Below are 23539 nucleotides of genomic sequence, written 5' to 3' on the forward strand. Positions count from 1 at the left end.
ATAAAATCTGTGGATGACACCAAGCTGAGAAGGGTTGCAAGCATTTTGGAGGACAGAAATAGACTTTAAAATGATCTTGATAAATTGATTTCAGATCAGTTCTTCAAGATGAAATTCAATAAAGACAAGTGCAAAGTACTACCCTGAGGAAGAAAAACTCAAATACAATCTGGAGAATAACTGGATAGGCAGTAGTACTGCAGAAGAAGATCTAGGGGGTACAGTGGATCACAAATTGAATCTCAGCCAACAGTGTGGGGCATTTGTGAAAAAGGCTAATATTCGGGGGTGTATTAACGGGAGTGTTGTACGTTAGACACAGGAGGTAATTGCCCTGCTCTGCTGGGCAGTGCTGAGGCCTCAGATGAAGAACCTGTGTCCACATTTTAAGAAAGATGTAGACAAACTGGAGGGTGTCCAAAGGAAAGCTACAAAAGATTTTAAAAGCCTGATCTGTGAAGAAAAGTTTTAAAAAAACTGGGCATGTTTAGTCTTTACTGAGAAGAGAGTACTGAAGGATGACCTAATAAGTCTTCAAGTATGTTAAGGACTTTTATTAAGAGGATGGCGATCAATTGCTTTCCTTGTCCACTGAAGATAGGACAAGATAATCAGCTTAATCTGCAGCAAGGGAGATTTAGGTTAGAAAATGTTTCCTAATATCTAACTATAAGTATAATTAAGTACTGGAAGAAGTTACCAAGGGAGGTTGTAGAATCCCCATCATTGGAGGTTTTTAAGAACAGGTTACACAAACACGTTCTAGATAATCTCTCGAGGCCCCTTCCAGCTCTATACATCTATGATTCTATGCACTGTGGGAAGCTGCTTCGAAATATTCAGACATCCAGATAGTGAGAAAAAGGTTTCTGCCCAACTTCAACAAAAACTATATCTGATGTTTAAATTTAATGCCTGTGAAAACTGCTAGATTAGAGGTTCTGAACCTTTTTCACAGCATGGGTCACATTTAAATACCAAGAGCATCTTGTGAAAACCACCCCTTCCACTTGCTGTTTTGTGAATCATGTTCACTCCTGTTGGCAGTCTCGTTATACCCCTGTGGCAACTTGCTGACACAGGAAAGGAATTGTAGGAATTCTTTAATGTGATTTGGCTGGTGGGGGCAAAAAAAAAAAAAGAAGTCATTACCATGTGACCAGCCATCTCTCTGTGCATCACCAGATCAGTTTGGGGAACCTCTGTTATAGAAGAAGTTCTGTATTTATACACCGAACAGATATAACACAGACAGTGGCAGTACAAACTTTCCCACGTCTCCATCAACATGCCACAACCCTGACTTAGCTAGAACACTACTAGGAGTGAGACATTAGCTTAGCCTCCATGCTATTCAATCCATGAGCTCACGGATGAGACTGCCAACTAGGTGGCCAACTGTTGCCAACTGTGGTGGTGTTTTTTATGATGTAAACTTATTCCTAATGCATTGAACATTGGTATGTTCCGGCCTGTATCCTGTAATGCAAAAAGAAACCTTACAATGTAAGGACCTGACCTTGTGTACTCTAACTCACAGGTATAGCTCCTTCTCACACAAATAGTCCCATTTGAAGATAGTGGTTCTGCACATGGGACTACTCCTGTGAGTAGAGGTTTTTAGGATCAGGCCATAAATGAAACAGACACATATGGATCAGAAATAAAATTTACCAGCTGACCAGAAGAAAGTTCAACCTGAAAAGGGTGCCAGGTTTTTTTTAATGTTCTTTCTTGTCTACTGTGAACTGGACTGAAACCCCAAGGAAGCAGATCTCCAAATATTCAAGAGATATGTGTCTCCCACATCTCCTGATAAAGGGACTCTTTCCCTCTTGCCCCACATACAGAGTTCCCCAGTGTCCTCTCCAGTTACTAAAACTGAGCTCTGCAGGAGGTCCTCAGAGGAGATAACACCCCCCCACTCTTCCCTCTTAAGAGTGTCCTTTTTAATATTAACCAGATAGGTAAATGTAAGACAACAGTGGTGAAAAAGGTTGAGAAAGTGGAAACGAATTATTTTTATGTAATATTTCAGGGCATCATATTGGAGTTGATGTTTATTGAAACTATATACACACACGTGCAATGTTTTCTCAATACAATTCATCATTTCTGTTTGAGCAGATATGCATAACATCATCATATTGCCACTTCCAAGGAGGATAAATTAAACCAAAATGCTTGAATAAGGCGAGAAGCTAATACGTTGCTGCTGGTGGTTCCTCTGAGCATCCTGTCTTACTTCCTTTTGCTCATTTTTTCTAATCATAAAAGAAATCCACAGTAATTTAAAAAAGATGAAAAATGTAAAACTCATGGAGGGTAAAGTTTCCATGCATGAGTAAAATTGCCAGCTCTGAAGCTGCCGAGAAATATGCTTTAATTTAGGAGACAAAAGATAGCATTAAGGAAAAATTGTCATAATCAAAGGTGAAAGGATTTTCTATTGTCTAGTCACGCTCTCTGTGGGAATTTTCCCAGCACAGACAGCTGTAAAGGGGGAGGGGTATTATGAGCTTCTACCTCCTCATTCTCCCTCTCTTTCCCTCTCCCTCTCTGTCAATAAATGTCTGCAATCATATTCTTGAGCTCCCATGTGATTTCAAGGTTCATCTCTTCCATGCAGCTCAAACACTAATTATCCCAGCTGTAATTAGTAAGATAATTAAATACTGGCTCACTCATCACTCTACCTTGTGTCGGGTCATGATTCTCCCAGAAGACCTTGAGCAGTTTCTGAAATCTGATGTTTTCTGGCTGATATACTACTCGCACCGCTTCTGTATGGCCAGTTTTCCCTAAAAAGACAATACAAAACTCGACAGTATTAGTAACAATCAACTCAGGCCTATCCAAGACATGAAGCACAGTATTTTTGCTTTCCAAAACACGAAAAGGTAACGTACTTGTGTTTTCACCTAACATCATTTTTAGCCCCAGCTTCCTTTACAGATTCTTTTATGACAGTATCCACAGTCAGACAACTGCACGTTTGGATAAGGCCCATAATGGACTAAACTAACTGGAAGCAAACCTGAGAAGAATAAGAGCAACCTTATCATAGGAGTTCAGCGACTTTCAGAAAAATGTAAATGCAAATTCTGGGTAAATATTTCTTAAAATATATGAAAAGTAACTGAAGGCAAAAAACAAATTCCACGAGCCTGTTATCCAGTATCAAACACATGGCTGCAAACAATCCTGTATTGCCCACACCACAGAATACCAATGGGCTTCAATGAAAGGCTCTAAGTGAGTGACTGAGCACTATGACAGCAAATGAAATTCAAGGGTGTGCAAGGCAATGCACACTGAACGAGATTATTTCCTAGTTTTGGCTACTTTATGTGCCCTATTGTGCAGCCCTTACACACCCAAGCTCCCACTGATTGTATTGAAAGTGCTAGCTTCACAAAGCCTGCAGAATCAGGCCAGTTAACTTTTGTTTATTATAATTATTTAATATTTATATTATCATAATGCACATACTCCTCAGTCGGGATCAGGCCCCCATTGTGCGAGGTATTGTACAAGCATATACAAAGAGTTTTCAAATGAAGAAATATTTTCCTTTATTAGTGTAAACTTTCAATAAGTAAAAAAATACATATTCTATTCTCTGGCGAAATCGACATTTTCAACATCAATAAAAGGCACTGGAAATATTAACAAGGCGAAAGAATAGCCAGTTCTACATTTTATTGGGGAGGGGCGTGCACTGCTTGAACACACTGAGCTAGACTTTGATCTCAGACACCAGTTAAATCTAGATTAATTCAATTCATGTCAGTGGAACTGCTCTGGATTTACGGCAGTGAAACCGACAGAAGAATCTGGCCTGCTGATGGGGTTCTGAATTAGCCGCTACTGTTCTAAGTGTCATTGGGGAGAACTCTATGAAGACATTAGCTCAGTGCACAGCAGAACTGAAAAAAAAGTCAAAAGGGACAGAGAATAACAGGGGAAATATATGATGGCATTATATCAATCTTTCCAACCTCAAATACTGCAATCATTTGTGGTTGCTTTATCTCAGAGCTGCAATAAAGAAGGGCAAGGAAATGAGAAGCAACGTAAGGCAAAGGGAAGAGTACAGGTTAGACACAAGAAGAGATTTAAAATATTAAGATTAAATTTAATCTGGAAGGCAGAAAAGTAAAAGGGGATATGACAGAAGTGCAGTATATACAATCATAACAATTACAGTGAAATCCAACTGATTCTATGTGTCCTGTCTCATAACACAACAAAGAGACACTCATTGAGATTAGTAGCAAGTACAAGGAAATTATTTTATACATAGCATATAAACCTAGCTATCCTCCTCTGCAGGATATTAATCAGACAAACACAGTGAGGGCCCAATTCTACCTTCACCAGTGAAACCAATGAGAGTTACTCATATGTCTGAAGGCAGAATTCGACACTAGGTTAACAGAGAAGGATTAGACATTTACATGAATAAAAATAATTTGCAGTTTAACTTGGTTATAAATTGACATGGGCCTCCGACCAGGGTGACCAGATGTCCCGATTTTATAGGGACAGTCCTGATTTTTGGGTCTTTTTCTTATATAGGCTCATATTATCCCGCAGCCCCGTCCCGATTTTTCACACTTGCTATTTGGTCACCCTACCTCCGACATACAGTATAAACTGACTGCTAACTGGGGTCAGCAAGGGAGATTTTCGCCCTATAGAATATCATTACATAATTGGCCAGAAGCATTAGGAAAGGACAATAGGGGCTTTCACCTTCCTTGATGCACAAGTATAGGGTAATGCCTCCACCTACACTAGAGGAGCAGACTAAATGGCTGGTCTGTTCCAATATGGCATTTATGACATCTCTATGTAGAGTGCCTCATGATGAAAGCTAAGGGAATAGCTGCTAACAATATATATTTCCTCTTTTCTTTAACTCAGTGTCAAGTATCGGAGGGGTAGCCGTGTTAGTCTGAATCTGTAAAAAGCAACAGAGGGTCCTGTGGCACCTTTGAGACTAACAGAAGTACTGGGAGCATAAGCTTTCGTGGGTCAGAACCTCACTTCTTCAGATGCAAGACTTGCATCTGAAGAAGTGAGGTTCTGACCCACGAAAGCTTATGCTCCCAGTACTTCTGTTAGTCTCAAAGGTGCCACAGGACCCTCTGTTGCTTTTTACAGATTCAGACTAACACGGCTACCCCTCCGATACTTGACACTGAGTTAAAGAAAAGAGGAAATATATATTGTTAGCAGCTATTCCCTTAGCTTTCATCATGAGGCACTCTACATAGAGATGTCATAAATGCCATATTGGAACAGACCAGCCATTTAGTCTGCTCCTCTAGTGTAGGTGGAGGCATTACCCTATACTTGTGCATCAAGGANTTCTCCTCCCTTGGTGTTCACACCTCAACTGCTAGCAGAGCACCTCACCCTCCCTGATTGAACTAACCTCGTTATCTCCACACTGATATATACCTGCCTCTGGAGATTTCCATTACTTGCATCTGAAGAAGTGAGGTTCTGACCCACGAAAGCTTATGCTCCCAGTACTTCTGTTAGTCTCAAAGGTGCCAAAGGACCCTCTGTTGCTCTTAACTCAGTGTGAAATTTACAAGAGGGTCTTATCTCACCGAAAGGCGTAAATAGCACGTCTAAGGTGACCAGCTTTAGATCAGAAGACAGTGTCTCAAAGAACTTCAAAACAACAGAGGTTCCACCTTTCCTCACAACTGAAGCAATTATATCTTGTCAACATACTTTGTTCTGACTAATCTAGGAACTCAAAGAGTCAGCTCTCTACTTTTCCTCTGAACAAGAAAATCACTGTGTTGCTTTGAGAACTATGGTCTGACCTCAAGAAAAACCCCTTGTGATATGTGGCTACAGGACAGTGTGGGTTGTTAGAACTTAAGAATGTCTAAAACCAATATCCTTCCTCAGACGAAAAACAAGGGCATGATGTCTGTTGGCCTTCTCAGATTCACCTTTAATTTTCCTCAAAGCTTTTCCACAATAAACTCCACTCTGAACCCAGTGGATTTTCTTCCCTAACATGGCATGAAAGTTACTGCTGCTCACAGCATCATTAACTGTCATTCCACACTCAGAGCACTTACCTGCAAGGTGCTGAGCTGTTTCATTTCCCACTGACTTTGATGGATACCTCAGCAATGATTTTGCTATACATAAGCAGACAAGCAGGAGGCATCATGCAGGATTGGATGCTTTGAGCTGCATTTGAAGGAGCACATAGAGCAGGTATGGCAGGGGAACCAATGGAAACAGGGCTCCTGTGGGTATGTCTGCACTCCAGCTAGGAATGAGCCTCCAAGCCGGGGTAGACAGGCTTGTGCTAGTGGGGCTCAAACTATGCTAGAAATAGCAGTGGGATGTTGCACATTGGGCTGGAGCTGAGGCTCTCAAGCCTAGGGAATTGGGTGGGCTTGAGGACCCATGCTGGAAACCAAACTGGAAAGTCCATGCTGCTATTTTTAGCATGCTAGCTCGAGTCAGTGGTTCACAGTGTTCTCAGTTCACCTATTCCCCTTGATTAGCTGGTTTTTACTAATCACCATAAGGTCTAATACGCTATTCAGAACCAAGCTTTACTTTAATTTCCAAGAGGAAGTTTTAACAAGTATGAATATTTTTATAAACCTTCCCAAAAAACGCAACAAAGTTTAAATCAGTTTTTAAAGTAGTTTTCTGTATCACTGAATATAATTTAAGTTGGTGTTAAATGGGCAAACACAAATCCTTTATTTATAGGAGCAATTATCTGATACCCCACTTTCCACGGACAACTCTCCTTCAACTTCAAAACAAGCTTAGCCATCGGAGAACTTAGCCGTAGATTGTGAGACTTTATTACACTGTTCATGAGAGGACTGTTTGCCAACAGCTGGTTGTCTGTTTAGCCTATATCTATTTGCTACTTGGAAAACATAGCCAGTCTCCAAGGATTAGCAGCAGTGTGCTGTTTCAATGGAGAGTCAAACTCTGGCAAAAAAAGCTCCAGGACAGAAAAATGGAAAGAGACATCTGTATCTGTGTGACACCTCAGTGTTTCTTGTCAACTTTTCCTTTATAACAATGTTTAGATTCTCACCTATTTAACTATTTTTGATAACCTTTGGTTTAAAAAAAAAAGACTATGTATTAGGGTTGTCAACTTTTTATTTGCAGAAAACGGAACACCCTTGACCCACCCCCCGCCCCGCCCCTTCTCCAAGGTCATGCCCACCCTCCTCATGCCATCCCCCCTCCCTCCATCACTCGCTCTCCCCCACACTCACTCATTTGCTCATTTTCACCGGGCTGGGATAGGGGGTTGGGTGTGAGAGGGGGTGAGCTCTGGGGTGGGGCCAGAGATAAGGGGTTTGGGGTGCAGGAGAGGGCTGCAGGCTGGGGTAGGGGGTTGGGGTGTGGGAGGGGGTACGGGCTCTGGGCTGGGGGTGCATGCACTTACCTCAGGGGCTCCCGGGAAGCAGTGACATCTCTCTCCAGCTTCTAGGCAGAGGCATGACCACATGCCTCTGCGCACTGCCCACGCCTGCAGGCACCACCCTCTCGGCTCCCATTGGCAGTGGTTCCCGGCCAATGGGAGCTGCTGAGTTGGCTCTAGGGGTGGGAGCAGCGCACAGAGCCCCCGTGGCTATCCCTCTGCCTAGGATCCAGAGGGAGATGCCAGCAACTTCCCGGGAGTCACACGGAGCTGGGTAGGGAGTCTGCCTGCACCACCTACCGGACTTTTAATGTCCTGGCCAGCGGTGCTGACCGGAGACCAGGCATTCCGGTCGAAAACCGAACACCTGTCAACCCTACTATGGATACATAGATTAGAATTGCACTTTGTGACAACTGCATTATGGACTCAAAACTGTTATCTCATCTCGTTTTCTGATGTGCATACCCATGTGGCTTGTGCACCAAGTTGCAATGTGGAAAACTCCCAGATTTACAACTAGCTTAATTTTTCCCTCTGTCCTAAGTAATTTCCCTTTACCAGCGGTGATATGTGTTGTTTTACTGGCAATACTACCCCATTTTATATTTTTAGTATAGGAGTGGCAGAATACTGGGTCAAAAACCTAAGAACTTGGGTGGCAAAATCAACGATAGCGGTCGGTGATCAATATAAGAGACCGCTAGCCCCTATATCTCAATTTTCCCCTCTGTACAGGAGGAAATGTACCTACCCCACAGCATGCTGTCAGGCTTAACTGGGAGCAAGTACACTATCCACATGCCAAGTGGATGTGGTGCAGGGGAATTTGGGGATGTGGTGCAGGGGATGTGGTGCAGGGGAATTTAATAAGGAGTAGGGTGTTTTTTCAATGTGATGAATTAAGAAAATTCAGTGTTCGATTTCTACTAAAAATCGTATTGATATGTCCATCTCTGTGGTGGTCTAACATAAAATGATTTTGCAATATAAAACATAAGAGTTATGTTCCCTGGATTACTTGATGAAAGCTAATGCAAGTATGTGTACACAAGCAAGGGAATCATACCACTAGCTTGGAGTGTAGACATAGCCTTAGTTGAGCTCCTGCATAGCATAGGTCATAGAATTTCACTGAGCAATTTCTGTATCAAGTTCATAATTTCTGTTTGAGCGAGCGTATCTCTTAGGGCAGGTCTTCACTACAGGGAGGGGGTCGATTTAAGATACGCAAATTCAGCTACACGAATAGCGTAGCTGAATTCGACGTATCAGAGCCGACTACCGCGCTGTGAGGACGGCGGCAAAATCGACCTCCGCGGCTCCCGGTCGACGGCGCTTACTCCTACCTCCACTGGTGGAGTAAGCGCATCAATTCGGGGATCGATTGTCGCGTCCCGACGAGACGCAATAATTCGATCCCCGAGAGATCGATTTCTACCCGCTGATTCAGGCGGGTAGTGTAGACCTAGCCTTAGAATTGCATCCATTCTTGAGCTAAACAATTCAAGTGATGGAAAATCCACCAGATCCCTAGGTAAATTGTTCCAGTGGTTAATAAACAATGCCAATTATGCCTAATTTCTAGCTTGAATTTGTTTAGCTTCAACTTTCAGCTACTGAATCTTGTTATGCCTTTATCTTCCACACCAGTGTTTCTCAACCTTTTTGATAGCGGGGACCAGCTGGCTGCCTTCCAAAACTGTGTCAGGGAGATCTCAGGGACCAGCGCCGGTCCCCAGACCAGTTGTTATGAAATGCTATTTTAGACTAAAGGGCTTTCTATTATTAGAAATATTCTCCCCATGTAGGTACTTATAGACCATGATCAAGTCATCTCTTAACCTTCTCTTGGATAAACCAAATAGATCGAGCTTCCTCACTTTTCACTTTAGGCAGATTTTCCAAACCTTGAATCATTCTTGGGACTCATTTCTGAACCTTTCCAATATGTTAACATCCTGTTTAAAGTGTGGGCACCAGAATTATACATAGTGTTCCAATGATCTTGTAAGTTAGACCTATTTACATTCTTTGTTCCTACATGCATGACTTTAAATTTGGCCATATTAAATACACAACAAATGCATATAGCACCGTCCACAAGAGACTAGAGTTTGACAACCTGAGCCTAATCCTGCAGCTGCTATTCAAACAAAGGTCCCATTGAAATCCATGGGAGTTTTGCTTGAATAAGGGCTGCAAGATATGGTGCCTGATCCAATGCCCACAGAAGTCAACGGCATCCAACAGACATTGCATCAGGCCTTTCATGCATATTACCAAGGAGACATCTTTCTAAAAATGTAATATTTGTTTTAGTAAAGGACTACTACATTGTGGTGTACAATGAACATTTAGCAAAATGATAAAAAATCACTGTGACAGACTGACAATATCCTGTAATATTCTGAATGAACCTTATTGAATTAGGGTTAATAGCTTTGGGGTACAACGTATTAGAATTGCAAAGGTTTATGTACTATTGTGAGTTTGTATGGATCTTCTTTAGCAGGAAGACAAAATTAATGCAATTTCTGGAAGGTATAAGGAAGTTCAAAAGTCTTTTTGGAACAATACTTGTGAAGTGGTTTCCTAGGAAGTACCTTGAGGTTAGGGGAATGCAACTTCTCCCCTCTGAAGCAAACCTTCTGAAGGTATGCCATGGGGAGAGAGGCCCATTAAATACTAAATTATTGCTTCTGGAAACTCCAAATCGAACACCCCTTATCTGTATAAAAGGGTGGACTAACCTTGTCATGAGTGTACTTGTTCTGAGCTGAAGCTGTGATGAACTTGTAACCACAAGGAAACCCTCAGGGTGGGGTGTTGAAAGACTGCTCTTGCCAGAACTCATGTTAGAGTTGGGATGAACTCTGGTAACCTTATTATCATGCATGTAGGTTCTTTTATTGTTTTAAATATATTTCTCTGTCATGCTTTTTCCTAGGACTGTCAAGTGATTAAAAAAATTAATCACAATTAATCGTGTGATTAATCGCGCTGTTAAAAAATAATAGAATACCATTTATTTAAATATTTTTGGATGTTTTCTATATTTTCAAATATACTGATTTCAATTACAACACAGAATACAAAGTGTACAGTGCTCATGTTATATTTATTTTTTATTACAAATATTCGCACTCTAAAAAACAGAAGAAATAGTATTTTTCAATTCACCTAATACAAATATTGTAGTGCAATCTCTTTATCATGAAAATTGAACTTACAAATGTAGAATTATGTACAAAAAATAACTGCATTTAAAAATAAAACAATGTAAAACTTTAGAGTCTACAATTCCACTCAGTCCTACTTCAGCCAATCGCCCAGACAAACAAGTTTGGTTACAATTTGCAGGAGATAATGCTGCCCACGTCTTCTCTACAATGTCACTGGACAGTGAGAACAGGCATTCACATGGCACTGTTATAGCCGGAGTTGCAAGATATTTACATGCCAGAAGCACTAAAGATTCATATGTCCCTTCATGCTTCAGCCACCATTCCAGAGGACATGTGTCCATGCGGATGATGGGTTCTGCTCGATGACGATCTAAAGCAGAGCAGACGGATGCATGTTCATTTTCATCATCTGAGTCAGATGCCATCAGCAGAAGGTTGGTTTTCTTTTTTGGTGTTTCGGGTTCTGTAATTTCCACGTCTGAGTGTTGCTTCTGAAAGCATGGTCCACACTTTGTCCTTCTCAGATTTTGGACGGCACTTCAGATTCTTAAACCTTGGGTTGAATGCTGTAGCTATTTTTAGAAATCTCACATTGGTACCTTCTTTGCGTTTTGTCAAATCCGCTGTGAAAGTGTTCTTAAAACAAACATGTGCTGGGTCATCATCCGAGAGAGCTATAACATGAAATATATGGCAGAATGCGGGTAAAACAGAGCCAAAGACGTACAGTTCTCACCCAAGGAGTTGAGTCACAAATTTAATTAATGATTATTTTTTTAATGACCATCATCAGCATGGAAGCATGTCCTCTGGAATAGTGGCCAAAGCATGAAGGGGCATATGAATGTTTAGCATAACTGGCACATAAATACCTTGCAATGCCGGGTACAAAAGTGCCATGCAAACACCTATTCTCACTTTCAGGTGACATTGTAAATAAGAAGCAGGCAGCAATATCTCCTGTAAATGTAAACAAAATTGTTTGTCTTAGCGATTGGCTGAACAAGATGTAGGACCAAGTGGACTTATAGGCTCTAAAGTTTTACATTGTTTTGTTTTTTAGTGCAGTAATGTAACAAAAAAAAAATCTACATTTGTAAGTTACACTTTCACGATAAAGAGATTGCACTACAGTACTTGTATGAGTTGAATTGAAAAATACTATTTCTTTTGTTTATCATTTTTATAGTGCAAATATTTGTAATAAAATAATATAAAGTGAGCACTGTATACTTTGTATTCTGTGTTGTAATAGAAATAAATATATTTGAAAATGTAGAAAAGCATCCAAAATATTTAATAAATTTAAATTGTTATTTTATTGTTTAATAGTGCGATTAATCACGATTAATTTTTTAAATCGTGATTAATGTTTTTGAGTTAATCACATGAGTTAACTGTGATTAATCAACAGCCCTACTTTTTACCTTAAGAATAAGGTAGGCTTGCTTAGCAAGAGCTGTGTGGTAACTTATATCTGTAGCAATCACTCTGTTATTAGTCTTTTAAGAGAAAGCAAGCAGGTCTGTTTAGGCAGATTGATGTTGCTGAGAGCAACATGGTGAAGACAGGGAATGGTTCAGCCTGCACAAACCCTGGTCAGAAGGGTCTCCACCCAAGAGAGGCAACAGCTGGGGAGCTGGAAGTCTGAGATTGGGTTCCCTTGCTGAACCACTGATGGAAATACAGATGCAGTTATCCTAACCTATGACCTATAGGGTGGTCGCATGTGTAGTCCGTATGTATGTATTTTACTATAGCAGTTCTAGTAGGTTGAATATTATTACCTTTATACTCCACTGTTTAAGCAAATATTTTAAAGGAGCTTGTGTGGAAAATACATGGTATATGTGCTATCCATAAGTTTAGATTTTTAAAAAATGTTTCAATTTTACAAATGTAATTCTCATGCCACCTTTTTGGTTTTCACCCATTTCTTTGCTTTTTACATGTCAGACATTTTTTATAACAAAACCAGAACATTGATTTTGTTTTTTTATAGTTTGTTCACTTTCTTCTTCTCACAATACAAACAAGGAATGAGAACATCTGATTACAATATCAATAGTCAAGCTTGACTACCTAGAATATTTGGAGCTGAAGTTTAAACCATGTGTCACTGGAAAAGTAACCTACCATAGGTTCAGTTAGGGCTCAGCTTCAAGTTATTAACTTGATATCATGATAATTTGGCTATTCTTATTCTACCATTCCTTGAGCAGGTATCTCTACTAATAAAATTAATAAACGAGATGCTGAAATTTAATGCCAGTTTATTTAATTGTAAAATCTATAGACATGAGCTTAAGACATCTGGGTTCAAATTCTGGCCCAGCCACAGACTTCCTGTGTGTCTTTGGGCATGTTACCTAGTCTGCATCAGGATCCTACACGTATAACATGTCCTTACCTCACAAACGCCTTGTAAGGAAAAAATATCCATTAATAATTGTGAGGTGTGTAAATAATACAGTGATGAGGGCCATATCAGTGTCTAGATATGTTGTACAAGTGCCATGTCATAACTGGCAAAATTATTTAAGGCAAATTGGACTAAATTAATCTGCAGAATAACTCTACCCCACTGAAATCAGTGGATTTAAATGATGCAGGTTAAATCCATGTTGAATATATGCTGTTTTGTTTATATCCAATCATAAATCAGAAAATCACTGTTTCGTCAAAATATTAGGTTTGTACTCTTCTTCCATATCGGTTGTTATAGTTTTGATTAAACATACGTGCAGCAGTATTTACGTGCAGCAGTCCATTTCTTTCTACTTTACCCTTGACAGTGGAAATATTTTAGACTCAGTGCATACCAAGCTGTTCAATCTTTTCATTTCTATTTAGAAGGAAATATAATAGAGTTTTTAATTAAAATACCCCACTACTCAGGGAAAAAAGTACAATGTTTGATTTCAAGGGCCCTGTCCTGCAGTCATTCCAGGCATGGAACTCCCTTGAAGTCAATGGGAGTAATAGATGTAGAAGGACAGCAGAAGTATGAGGAATGTGTCATGAATTCAGAACAACTTTAATTCAGATTCAGAAAGAAACAACAGGGATAAATGGATGTAATGCTAGTATCTGAAGGCGTCTCGATATAGAAAATTTGAAGACAGGAGATTGAAAATACTAGATAGCCTGGAAGATAAAAAGAAGAGGCTAGAGCAAGGTAATCCAATATCTGTGTTTTTCAGTTAGAATGCCAGAAAGTGGAGCTTTATCCTTTCGTCATTAGTGTGATTTCAACAAGAGGCTGCTATCTTGAGGAGATAACTGAACAGAAATTTAGGTGTCAGCAGACATGCCAACTCTTACAATTTGTGAGTTTGGAGAACAGTGTTTCCTTTAGAACAAAACCATGTACATTTCAGTCCTTACTATTTGAGTCATACAGGTTGGACCCAGATGAGAATAATGATATTGGTATTAAGACAAATTCTATTTAATGTCTACTCTGCATTTCAAAATTTAAACCTTCTAACAGTGATATATAATATATACATAATTATGTTGTTTGCCCAACAGATTATGATTCCACTGAAAGAAAAATGCAAAGAGTAAAATAGGCAATATGGCTTCACAAGGGAATGCTCAAAGAAAGGAGAATTAAAAATAACCAGTACTGGAGACAGAGATAGGAGAGGGAACCTAGTAAGGATATACAGCTATTTAGAAGGTTTGCAGGGAAAAGATAAAGGCAACAAAAAGGTAGAATGAATCCATGCTAGACAAAAGTATTAGAGAAATAAGATGGGATTTTTAAAAGCAGTCTAGCAAGTGTCATTTTTAAAATGTTTATGAGATATTAAGGAAATAATGAAAAATTTGACAGTTTATCTTATGACAAAAAAGCAGCTAAAGGAATGGTTGGAAAAACTGAGTACATATATATCAGCATGCTTTAGTCTCTTCCACTTTAAATAATCCTTCCTTAATCCCAACTTGCCTCTCCAGTTACTGCCCCATCTTCTTTCTCCCTTTCATCTCTAAGGTAATTGAATATGCGGTTTATAGTCACTGGAGTTCCACTCCTCCAATTCCATTTTAGAAATTCTCCAATCCAGGTTCTACCCCTCGTACTCCCCTCAAAATGCTCCTGACAAATTTTGTAATGACCTCTTCCTAGCCAACTCTCAGAAACAGTGCTCCATCCTCCTGGGCCTATCCGCCAACTTTGACACCTTCAACCATGCCCTTCTTGAAATCTTGGCCTTCCTTGGTTTCCATGACTCTGTCCTCTCATGGTTCTCCTCTTACCTCTCTAATCACTCCTTCAGCGTGTCCTTCAGAAGATCATTCTCATCTCTCCTCCAACCTTCTCTGGGTGATCCACAAGGCTCTGTGCTTGGTCCCTTTGTCTTCTCATTCTACACCCTATCTCTGGGGAATCTTATCCATGAACACAAATTCAACTACCATCTCTATGCTGATATGACTCAGTGATCTACCTCTTTATTCCAGACCTGTCTTCTTCTGTCCAAACTAAAATATCAGCCTGTCTGATAACTCCTAATAGGTGTCTAGCCTTCAGCTGAGGCTCAACATGGATAAATCAGTGCACTTAGTCTTCTTTCCCAAGACCTCCCCGCTACCTCCTTTTGATCACTGTAGATAACACCACCATCTTGCCTGTCACTCAGGCCCATAAACTAGAAATAAGTTCTCTCATTCAGGCTATGTCTAAATCTTGCCGTTTCTTTTTGCCTAACATCTCTAAGATACAACCTTTCCTATCCATTCACACAGCTAAATCTCTTGTCCAAGCTCTCATCATCTCACATCTCAATCATTGCAACATTTTCTCTGATCTTGACAAGGGCAATCTTGCCCCACTCATATCCATTAATAATGCAGCTGCAAAAACCATTTTTTTATCCCATCACTTTTACCACGTCACCCCACTCTTTGTATCAGTCCACTCGCTCCCGCTTCTCTATTGCATCAAACATAAGCTACTTCTCTTCATTTTCAAGGCCTTTTATGACTTACCCACAGCTACCTACCTATCTCTTATTCATTATCAAGATGTTGACCCCACCTCCAATCAGCCCATGATGCCAGCCTCCATCACCCACTTCTTAATTTTTCAAACAAAAATCTTTCTCCCTTGCTCCCCCTTCTACTTAGGAGGAGCTCCTCATAAACATTAACCATGTTATCCTCCTTCAAACCCTCCTTAAACCCATATAATGGGTTTGCTATAATGCCTACAAAAAACTTGACAATGGTTGGATTTCTGGTGTGCTGAAATGGCTGCCTATCATGCTGACCAATATTACCTCATTGTTTCATTGTTTTCCCCCATCAATCTGTCAGTATCTATCTGTTGTCTTGTCTCTTTACTTAGATTGCAAGCTCTTTGGGGCAGGGACTCTCTTCCTTTTGTTCAGTGCTTGTACAGCATTTAGCACAATGGGCTCCTGGTCCATGACCAGGGCTCCTAGACATTATGGCAATATAAATTAATAATAATAATAATAATTAATATGCATTGCAGAGTCATAAGGGAATTAGGTAAAGAACTTTATAATTATGGTAATTATGTTCAAGAAGTCATGGAGAACTGGGGAAATATCAGATGATTGAGGACAAAAAACAAACAAACATGGAAAGCATCTTTTCAAAAGGAAAAAAAGCCCCAAAAGTTCATAAAGGAACTAGAGCCATTCTGAGGAAATAATGAACATGCCTATATATAAGCTTGGCTTAAAGACCACAATGGCAGATGGATAAACCACTTCAAATATCTGAAAGGAGTAAACAGAGATTGAAAGCAATTGTTTAAGAAGATCCAAGGATTAATAAGGATCATTGATAAAGATGTTGAACAAAACCAGCCCCACGACCAACTTCTGGGGCACTCCGCTTGATACCGGCTGCCAATTAGACATCGAGCCGTTGATCACTACCCATTGAGCCCGACAATCTAGCCAGCTTTCTATCCACCATATCGTCCATTCATCCAATCCATATTTTTTTAACTTACTGGCAAGAATACTGTAGGAGACTGTATCAAAAGCTTTGCTAAAGTCAAGATAGATCACATCCACTGCTTTCCCCATATCCACAGAGCCAGTTATCTCATCATAGAAGGCAATCAGGTTGGTCAGGCATGACTTGCCCTTGTTGAATCCATGTTGACTGTTCCTGATCACCTTCCTCTCTTCCAAGTGCTTCAAAATGGATTCCTTGAGGACTTGCTCCATGATTTTTTCAGGGACTAAAGTGAGGCTGACCGGTCTGTAGTTCCCCGGGTTCTCTTTCTTCCCTTTTTAAAATATGGGCACTATATTTGCCTTTTTCCAATTGTCCCCTGATCGCCACGAATTTTCAAAGACAATGGCCAATGGCTCTGCAATCACATCAGCCAACTCCCTCAGCACCCTTGGATGCATTAGATCTGGACCCATGGACTTGTGCACATTCAGCTTTTCTATATAGTCCTTAACCTGTTCTTTCACCACTGAGGGCTGCTTACCTCGTCCCCATACTGTGCTGCCCAGTGCAGCAGTCTGGGAGCTGACCTTGTCTGTGAAGACCGAGGGGAAAAAAGCATTGAGTACATTAGCTTTTTCCACATCATCTGTCACTATGTTGCCTCCCCCATTTAATAAGGGTCCCACACTTTCCCTGACCTTCTTCTTGTTGCTAACATACCTGTAGAAACCCTTCTTGTTACCCTTCACATCCCTTGCTTGCTGCAACTCCAGTTGTGCCTTGGCCTTCCTGATTACACCCCTGCATGCTCTAGCAATATTTTTATACTCGCATCGTATTGCAACATGTAAATCCCTTTGTGGATGCAGGCCTAAAGATGCAGATAGGTACCTAATGGGATTCACAAAGACTCCTAAGTGGGTTATGTGCCTAAATCCCATTTACTCCAATGAGAGTTATGCACTAAACCTGTTTAGGCACTTCTGTTAATCCCACTAGGTACCTACCTGTATCTTTAGGTGCGTAAATATTTTGGAAATCTGACCCTCAATGCTGCAATGAGGGATTACAGAGAAACTTCTCCTCACCTTCCCCCATCCCTGTCCCTGCTGGGCTACCATCAGAACTGACCAGAATTGGCAGAATGGGAAGAAGCAGTGGCCAAGCCAGCCACGCTATAGGGAGGTTGTTGCACCACTGTTTAGATTATAAAATCTGTATCTGAAAGGCTATTTGGTAGAAATTGAATATCATAATTTTTATCTTTAGAATAGGTCATCTGTTCAAATCCATGCTATGTTGCTAGTGCCCCAAACATTGTGACAATCCGTTTGGCTGTTTAGTGGTCCATGGAAAATGAGCTTGGTAGTTTCACTCTGTTTCTCAGAGGAAAAGAATTCACCTCGTTTACACAGCATTATAAACTCATCACTTGCTAAACTCCCATGCTTATATCAAAAGATTTTATTTGCTTAAAAGAGCAACTGGGGGGGGAGATTAACTTGTTTTGTTTTTTCTCGGAAATGGCCTCACCAAATTGTAACATGCTCACGCACACACACACACACACACACACACACACACACACACACACAGGTATTGAGATGAGTAATGCATAATGGCCTAATTACACACCCCTGAAAAATGGGGTTTATAATATGTTGCTGATGTACCCTTGCTGGTAAGGGGCTTTATACATTTTTTATTATTATTGTGACATGAGACTCAATTATTAAAAATATGTATTACTGCTATAACACAACCAAAACAGAGCTATTTATAATACTCATAATGGTTGTAAGATCACAATTACGCGTCTATATAAAAAAAATGAAGTCCCTATGAGTTTTACCTTTTCATAAGCCTGAAGGATCACTCCACTAGGCTCTGCACCAGCTGTTATAATTCATGAGAGAAAGACTATTTCCTTTATTACTAAATGGGTGATGTAAATCAAATGCAGACCTTAGGAAAAAAAGACTTTCATTTATTAAGTTTACATAAAAAAATTAAGAGATGTTAATAAATACTGTGTCTATAAGCAGGTCTAAATCTATCTCAAATGCCCCACAGTGAAGTCTTACATCAGTTGTTATTGAAACATTAAATGCTTTTCTTACAGGCTTAGTGCAATCAATTTAAACTTACAGTCGTCTTGTACCCATATGTGCAGCTCCCGTTGATGAGATGGCTATTAATAAAGGAATAGACGGCTATGAATTAAAGCAAGCTCTACTTAATCACATTAATCCAGAGTATGTTAAAGGCTTCAATTTTCTAAATAATTTTGGGCTTAATGCCTCCAAGATGGGCAGACTGTTCTATTGATGCAGCATCTGGTCCAATTTAAACTGCATTGTGAGAGAGGAATTGTCAGGCCTTTGCAAAAATAAGGAAGACTGACAGTTTTAGGGATGCAACCAAAACTGCTACAGCCGAGACAAAAGATACTGCAAGATATTGAAAAAGACCTACAACAATTAGAAGGCAGCCCACTGCTCGGCAAATGCAACTCTACTGTTCATTGAATTGTATATGATTAACTTACTCTTGCTGATGGGATGAGTACTCCACACACTTAACCATTACTGTGTTTTCCAGTCATTGAACCTCCAACAGCTGCTGCTGTGAAGTATATTCACTTACCCATTACTTTGGGTTACCAATTAGAGAGAATTATTTGAAAAGAAAAGAAATGGTGTAACCACTATCGCCACCCTCCTATTAACCACATTTCCTGGCTTCCAACATTTTTCTTGTCCTTCTACAGGTCTTGATTTTTGTTAAGTGAAAGTAAGAGTTGTACCCTGAACTTCAACTCCAAGGCTTATGTTGGCTCGTGGTGTCAAAATCTTGCTGCTTTCAAGTAAAGGGACATAGAAACAATGTTTTCAATAGTGTTACGAGACTTCAGAGAACAAAATCTTTTCTAAGGGACTTGGTTGTTTTAGTACAATTCTGCAGCAGGAGGAATTTTATTTATTTAGCGACCAACCTTTACAGAGGTTCTTCATTGCAGGTGGACACTGAATAATTTAAAATCTCCCAAAGGGCAAAGTGTAATGTTTCCTATTCTATTTCTCTTCCATTTGAAGTGTCAGAATTGCTTACAGTCTCGGGGAAAGCAATGAGCACAGGGCCAGATTCTGCTCTGTTACACAAGTACAAGTTAGTAGTAACTCCAATGAAGTCAGTGGTGTTACACTGGTCGTAAGCCATTGTGTATGAAAAGAGAATCAGGTCCATATTTTTGAAGTCACTTACCAACCTGAAGAAAACTTTGTCTGAGAGCTGCTTTCAATTTCAAGGGAAGTTTTTATAGAATGTTCAAAGCTGATTTTGAATGGAAACCAAACTGCTTCCCAAAACAAGCCCTGCTGCAAACAGCTGACAATGTAAGCGAGCATGAAAAGAGGCTGAGGAAAATAACATGCAAAAGGGATGAAGGCAAACAAGAAGAAATACAAAGAATTAGGTTATAGGGTTGCTTGGGTGGCAGAGCGTGCAGCATGTTAGTCTCTAACTTTGCTTATTTGGAATTTTTTCATATAATTACATTTTTTTCAATATAATTCAAAAGAAATTAGAACATTATTTCTTGTTGGATTGCAGGAGAAGATAACTTTGGAAGAGGAATTTGAAGGAGGAAAAGAAGGCTGCAAGGCAAACAGAATCACACAGGCCATTCTAAGCATAGGTGGCAGTATGGGAGAAACCATGAGGGATGCTACTAAGAGAGGAGAAAAAAGGGGCCATGAAGGAAGGGTTATCTTCTCTTCTTTTGAAAGAGTTCCATCAGATCTTTGTTCTTTAACTTCCACCTGGAAAGCCATCAGACCAACCACAGTGACGCTGGTATAATGGCTCATAAATAAAATGGCACCTCCAATAGGGCAGCAGACCAAGGCCCAGTTGGCTACAGTTGTGGGCCAAAGACACAGTAAAGGTCTGTGATCAATAAATTGTAAAGTAAGAGGGCTACCACCTGAGCCGTACTGGGTAATCTGCGTGGATGGACAAGGCATTCTTAAGATATCATTTGCATTACGGCAGCACCTACAGGCCGCACTCAGGATCAGGCCACCATTGTGCTAGGCCTTGTAAATATAGAGAGTTAGGGTATGTCTACACTACGAGAGTAGTTCGATTTTACTTAAATCGAATTTTTGGAATCGATATTGCAAAGTCGAACGTGTGTGTCCACACTAAGGACAGTAATTCGACTTTGTGAGTCCACAGTAACGGGGAAAGCGTCGACATTGGAAGCGGTGCACTGTGGGCAGCTATCCCACAGTTCCCGCAGTCCCCGCTGCCCATTGGAATTCTGGGTGGAGCCGCAAATGCCTTCTGGGTAAAAAAAAATGTCTCGAGGGTGCTTTTGGGTAACTGTCGTCATCCGTCCATCACTCCCGCCCTCCCTCCCTGAAAGCGCCGGCGGGAAATCAGTTTGCGCACTTTTCTAGTCAGTGACAGCACGGACGCCACAGCAGTGCGAGCATGGAGCCCGCTGCGACCATCGCTGCAGTTGTGGCCGCTCCCAACGCCTCGCAGCTTATCATCCACCTTTCCCTGAGGCAGATGCAGATAAGTCAGGCGAGGAGGCTACGGCATCGCGGTGAGGGCCTGAAGTCTGAGAGTAGCACAGACCTCTCAGAAAGCACGGGACCCAGCGCCGAGGACATCATGGTGGTAATCGGTCATGTTGATGCCGTGGAACGGCGATTCTGGGCACATGAAACAAGCACTGACTAGTGGGACCGCATAGTGCTGCAGGTCTGGGATGAATCCCAGTGGCTGCGAAACTTTCGCATGCGGAAGGGAACTTTCCTTGAACTTTGTGAGTTGCTGTCCCCTGCCCTGAAGCGCAATGACACCCGGATACGAGCAGCCCTGACTGTCCAGAAGCGAGTGGCCATAGCCCTCTGGAAGCTTGCAACGCCAGACAGCTACCGGTCAGTCGCGAACCACTTTGGCGTGGGCAAATCTACCGTGGGGGTTGTTGTGATGGAAGTAGCCAAGGCAATCGTTGATGTACTGCTGCCAAAGGTAGTGACCCTGGGAAACGTGGAGGCGATCATAGATGGCTTCGCAGCGATGGGATTCCCAAACTGCGGTGGGGCCATAGATGGAACTCACATCCCTATCCTGGCACCGGACCACCAGGCCAGCCAGTACATTAACAGAAAGGGCTACTTTTCCATGGTGCTGCAAGCACTGGTGGACCACAGGGGACGTTTTACGAACATCTACATCGGATGGCCGGGCAAGGTTCATGACGCTCGTGTTTTCAGGAACTCTGGTCTGTTTAGACGGCTGCAGCAAGGTATTTACTTCCCGGACCACAAAATAACTGTTGGGGATGTGGAGATGCCTATAGTCATCCTCGGGGACCCAGCCTACCCGCTAATGCCCTGGCTCATGAAGCCCTATACTGGCGCCCTGGACAGTGAAAAAGAACTCTTCAACTACCGGCTGAGCAAGTGCAGAATGGTGGTGGAGTGTGCTTTTGGCCGTCTCAAGGGGAGATGGAGAAGCTTACTGACTCGCTGTGATCTCAGCGAAACCAATATCCCCATTGTTATAGCAGCTTGCTGTGTGCTCCACAATCTCTGTGAGAGCAAGGGGGAGACCTTTATGGCGGGGTGGGAGGTTGAGGCAAATAGCCTGGCTTCTGATTACGCCCAGCCAGACAGCCGGGCGATTAGAAGAGACCAGCGGGACACGCTGTGCATCCGGGAGGCTTTGAAAGCTAGGTTCCTGAGTGAGCAGGGTAACCTGTGACTTTTAAGTTACTGTACAGAGAAGCTGAACCTGCCCCCGTTTCTTTACCCAGTTAATGTTGACTATCCTCTCCAGTTACATACCCCCTTCACCCCCTTCCAACACTCGTTTAGAAATAAAATCACTTCTACTTTGTTAATGAACACCGTTGTCTTTATTACTGTTTTCGCGGGAATGTTTTAAAACTGGGACGTAGACTCTGGTGGGGAGCGGGTGTAGTGTACTGATGCAAATGAAGCTTCTAAACTCCAGGATTGACAGGCTCCGCTGTGATGGACTGGTTGTTTCAACGGAGCCTGTCACCCCTCCTGATCGGGACTGTGTGTATGGGGGGGCGATGTGACTTTGTGGCGGGGGGAGGACGGTTACAGATCCCCTGCTGCGTGGCTCTGTGATCCAGGATAAGGACCGCCGCTTAAGATCTGTAACTGCCCTCCCCCGCCACAAAGTCACAGAGCAACCCACTCCCCACCACATAAAATGAAAACCACCTCACAGACTGACCAGGGTAACTAGTCACTGCACTGTGTATGTGCCCTGCTGCTGGACCTGCCCCCGCCTATGTACCCTGCCAAAGGTGCCTGTCCTGTCCAATTACCAACCCCCTTCCCCCCCTCCTCCAAAAGAACATGGAGGAAACAGTAATTAACAGAAACGTATTTTATATTATCAACTACACATGGAACTGGGAGGTGAAACTTGGACGGGGGCTTGTGTGAGGCGGGAAGGGAAAAACTTGTCAAATTTTGGGGAATGAGAGCCTTCTACTACTTGAGCTCTCTGCAGGGGTGGAGTGAGAGTTAGCACGGACTCTGCCGCCCCTCCTTCTTTGGACTTTGGGTGAGGGGGGTATGGGACTTGGGGGCGGGAGAGGGCGGTTAGAGATAGACTGCAGCGGGGCTCTGTCCTCCTGCCTCTGTTCCTGCAGAACATCCACAAGGCGCCGGAGCGTGTCCGTTTACTCCCTCAGTAGTCCAAGCAGCGTTTGAGTCGCCTGCTGGTCTTCCTGCCGCCACCTCTCCTCCCGATCCATGTTTGCTTGGTGCATTTGGGACAAGTTCTCCCGCCACTGGGTCTGCTGTGCTGCCTGGGCTCGGGAGCAGGCCATAAGCTCCGAGAACATGTCCTCCCGTGTCCTCTTCTTCCTACGCCTAATCTGCGCTAGCCTCTGGGAGTGTGATTCCAG

The 23539-nt window shown here is 41.8% G+C and overlaps 1 protein-coding gene across 1 annotated transcript in view; it reads right to left on the reverse strand.

The window, feature by feature from the left end:
- Window positions 1-23539, reverse strand: part of MSRA (methionine sulfoxide reductase A) — a 441610-nt gene that overhangs the window by 187163 nt on the left and 230908 nt on the right. Inside the window, exon 4 of the mRNA XM_034766724.1 lies at window positions 2697-2801. Coding sequence (XP_034622615.1) covers window positions 2697-2801 — 105 coding nt within the window. The remainder of the gene's footprint in view (window positions 1-2696; window positions 2802-23539) is intronic.

The sequence above is a fragment of the Trachemys scripta genome, chromosome 3, assembly GCF_013100865.1.
Source record: "Trachemys scripta elegans isolate TJP31775 chromosome 3, CAS_Tse_1.0, whole genome shotgun sequence".
Classification (NCBI taxonomy): domain Eukaryota; kingdom Metazoa; phylum Chordata; order Testudines; family Emydidae; genus Trachemys; species Trachemys scripta.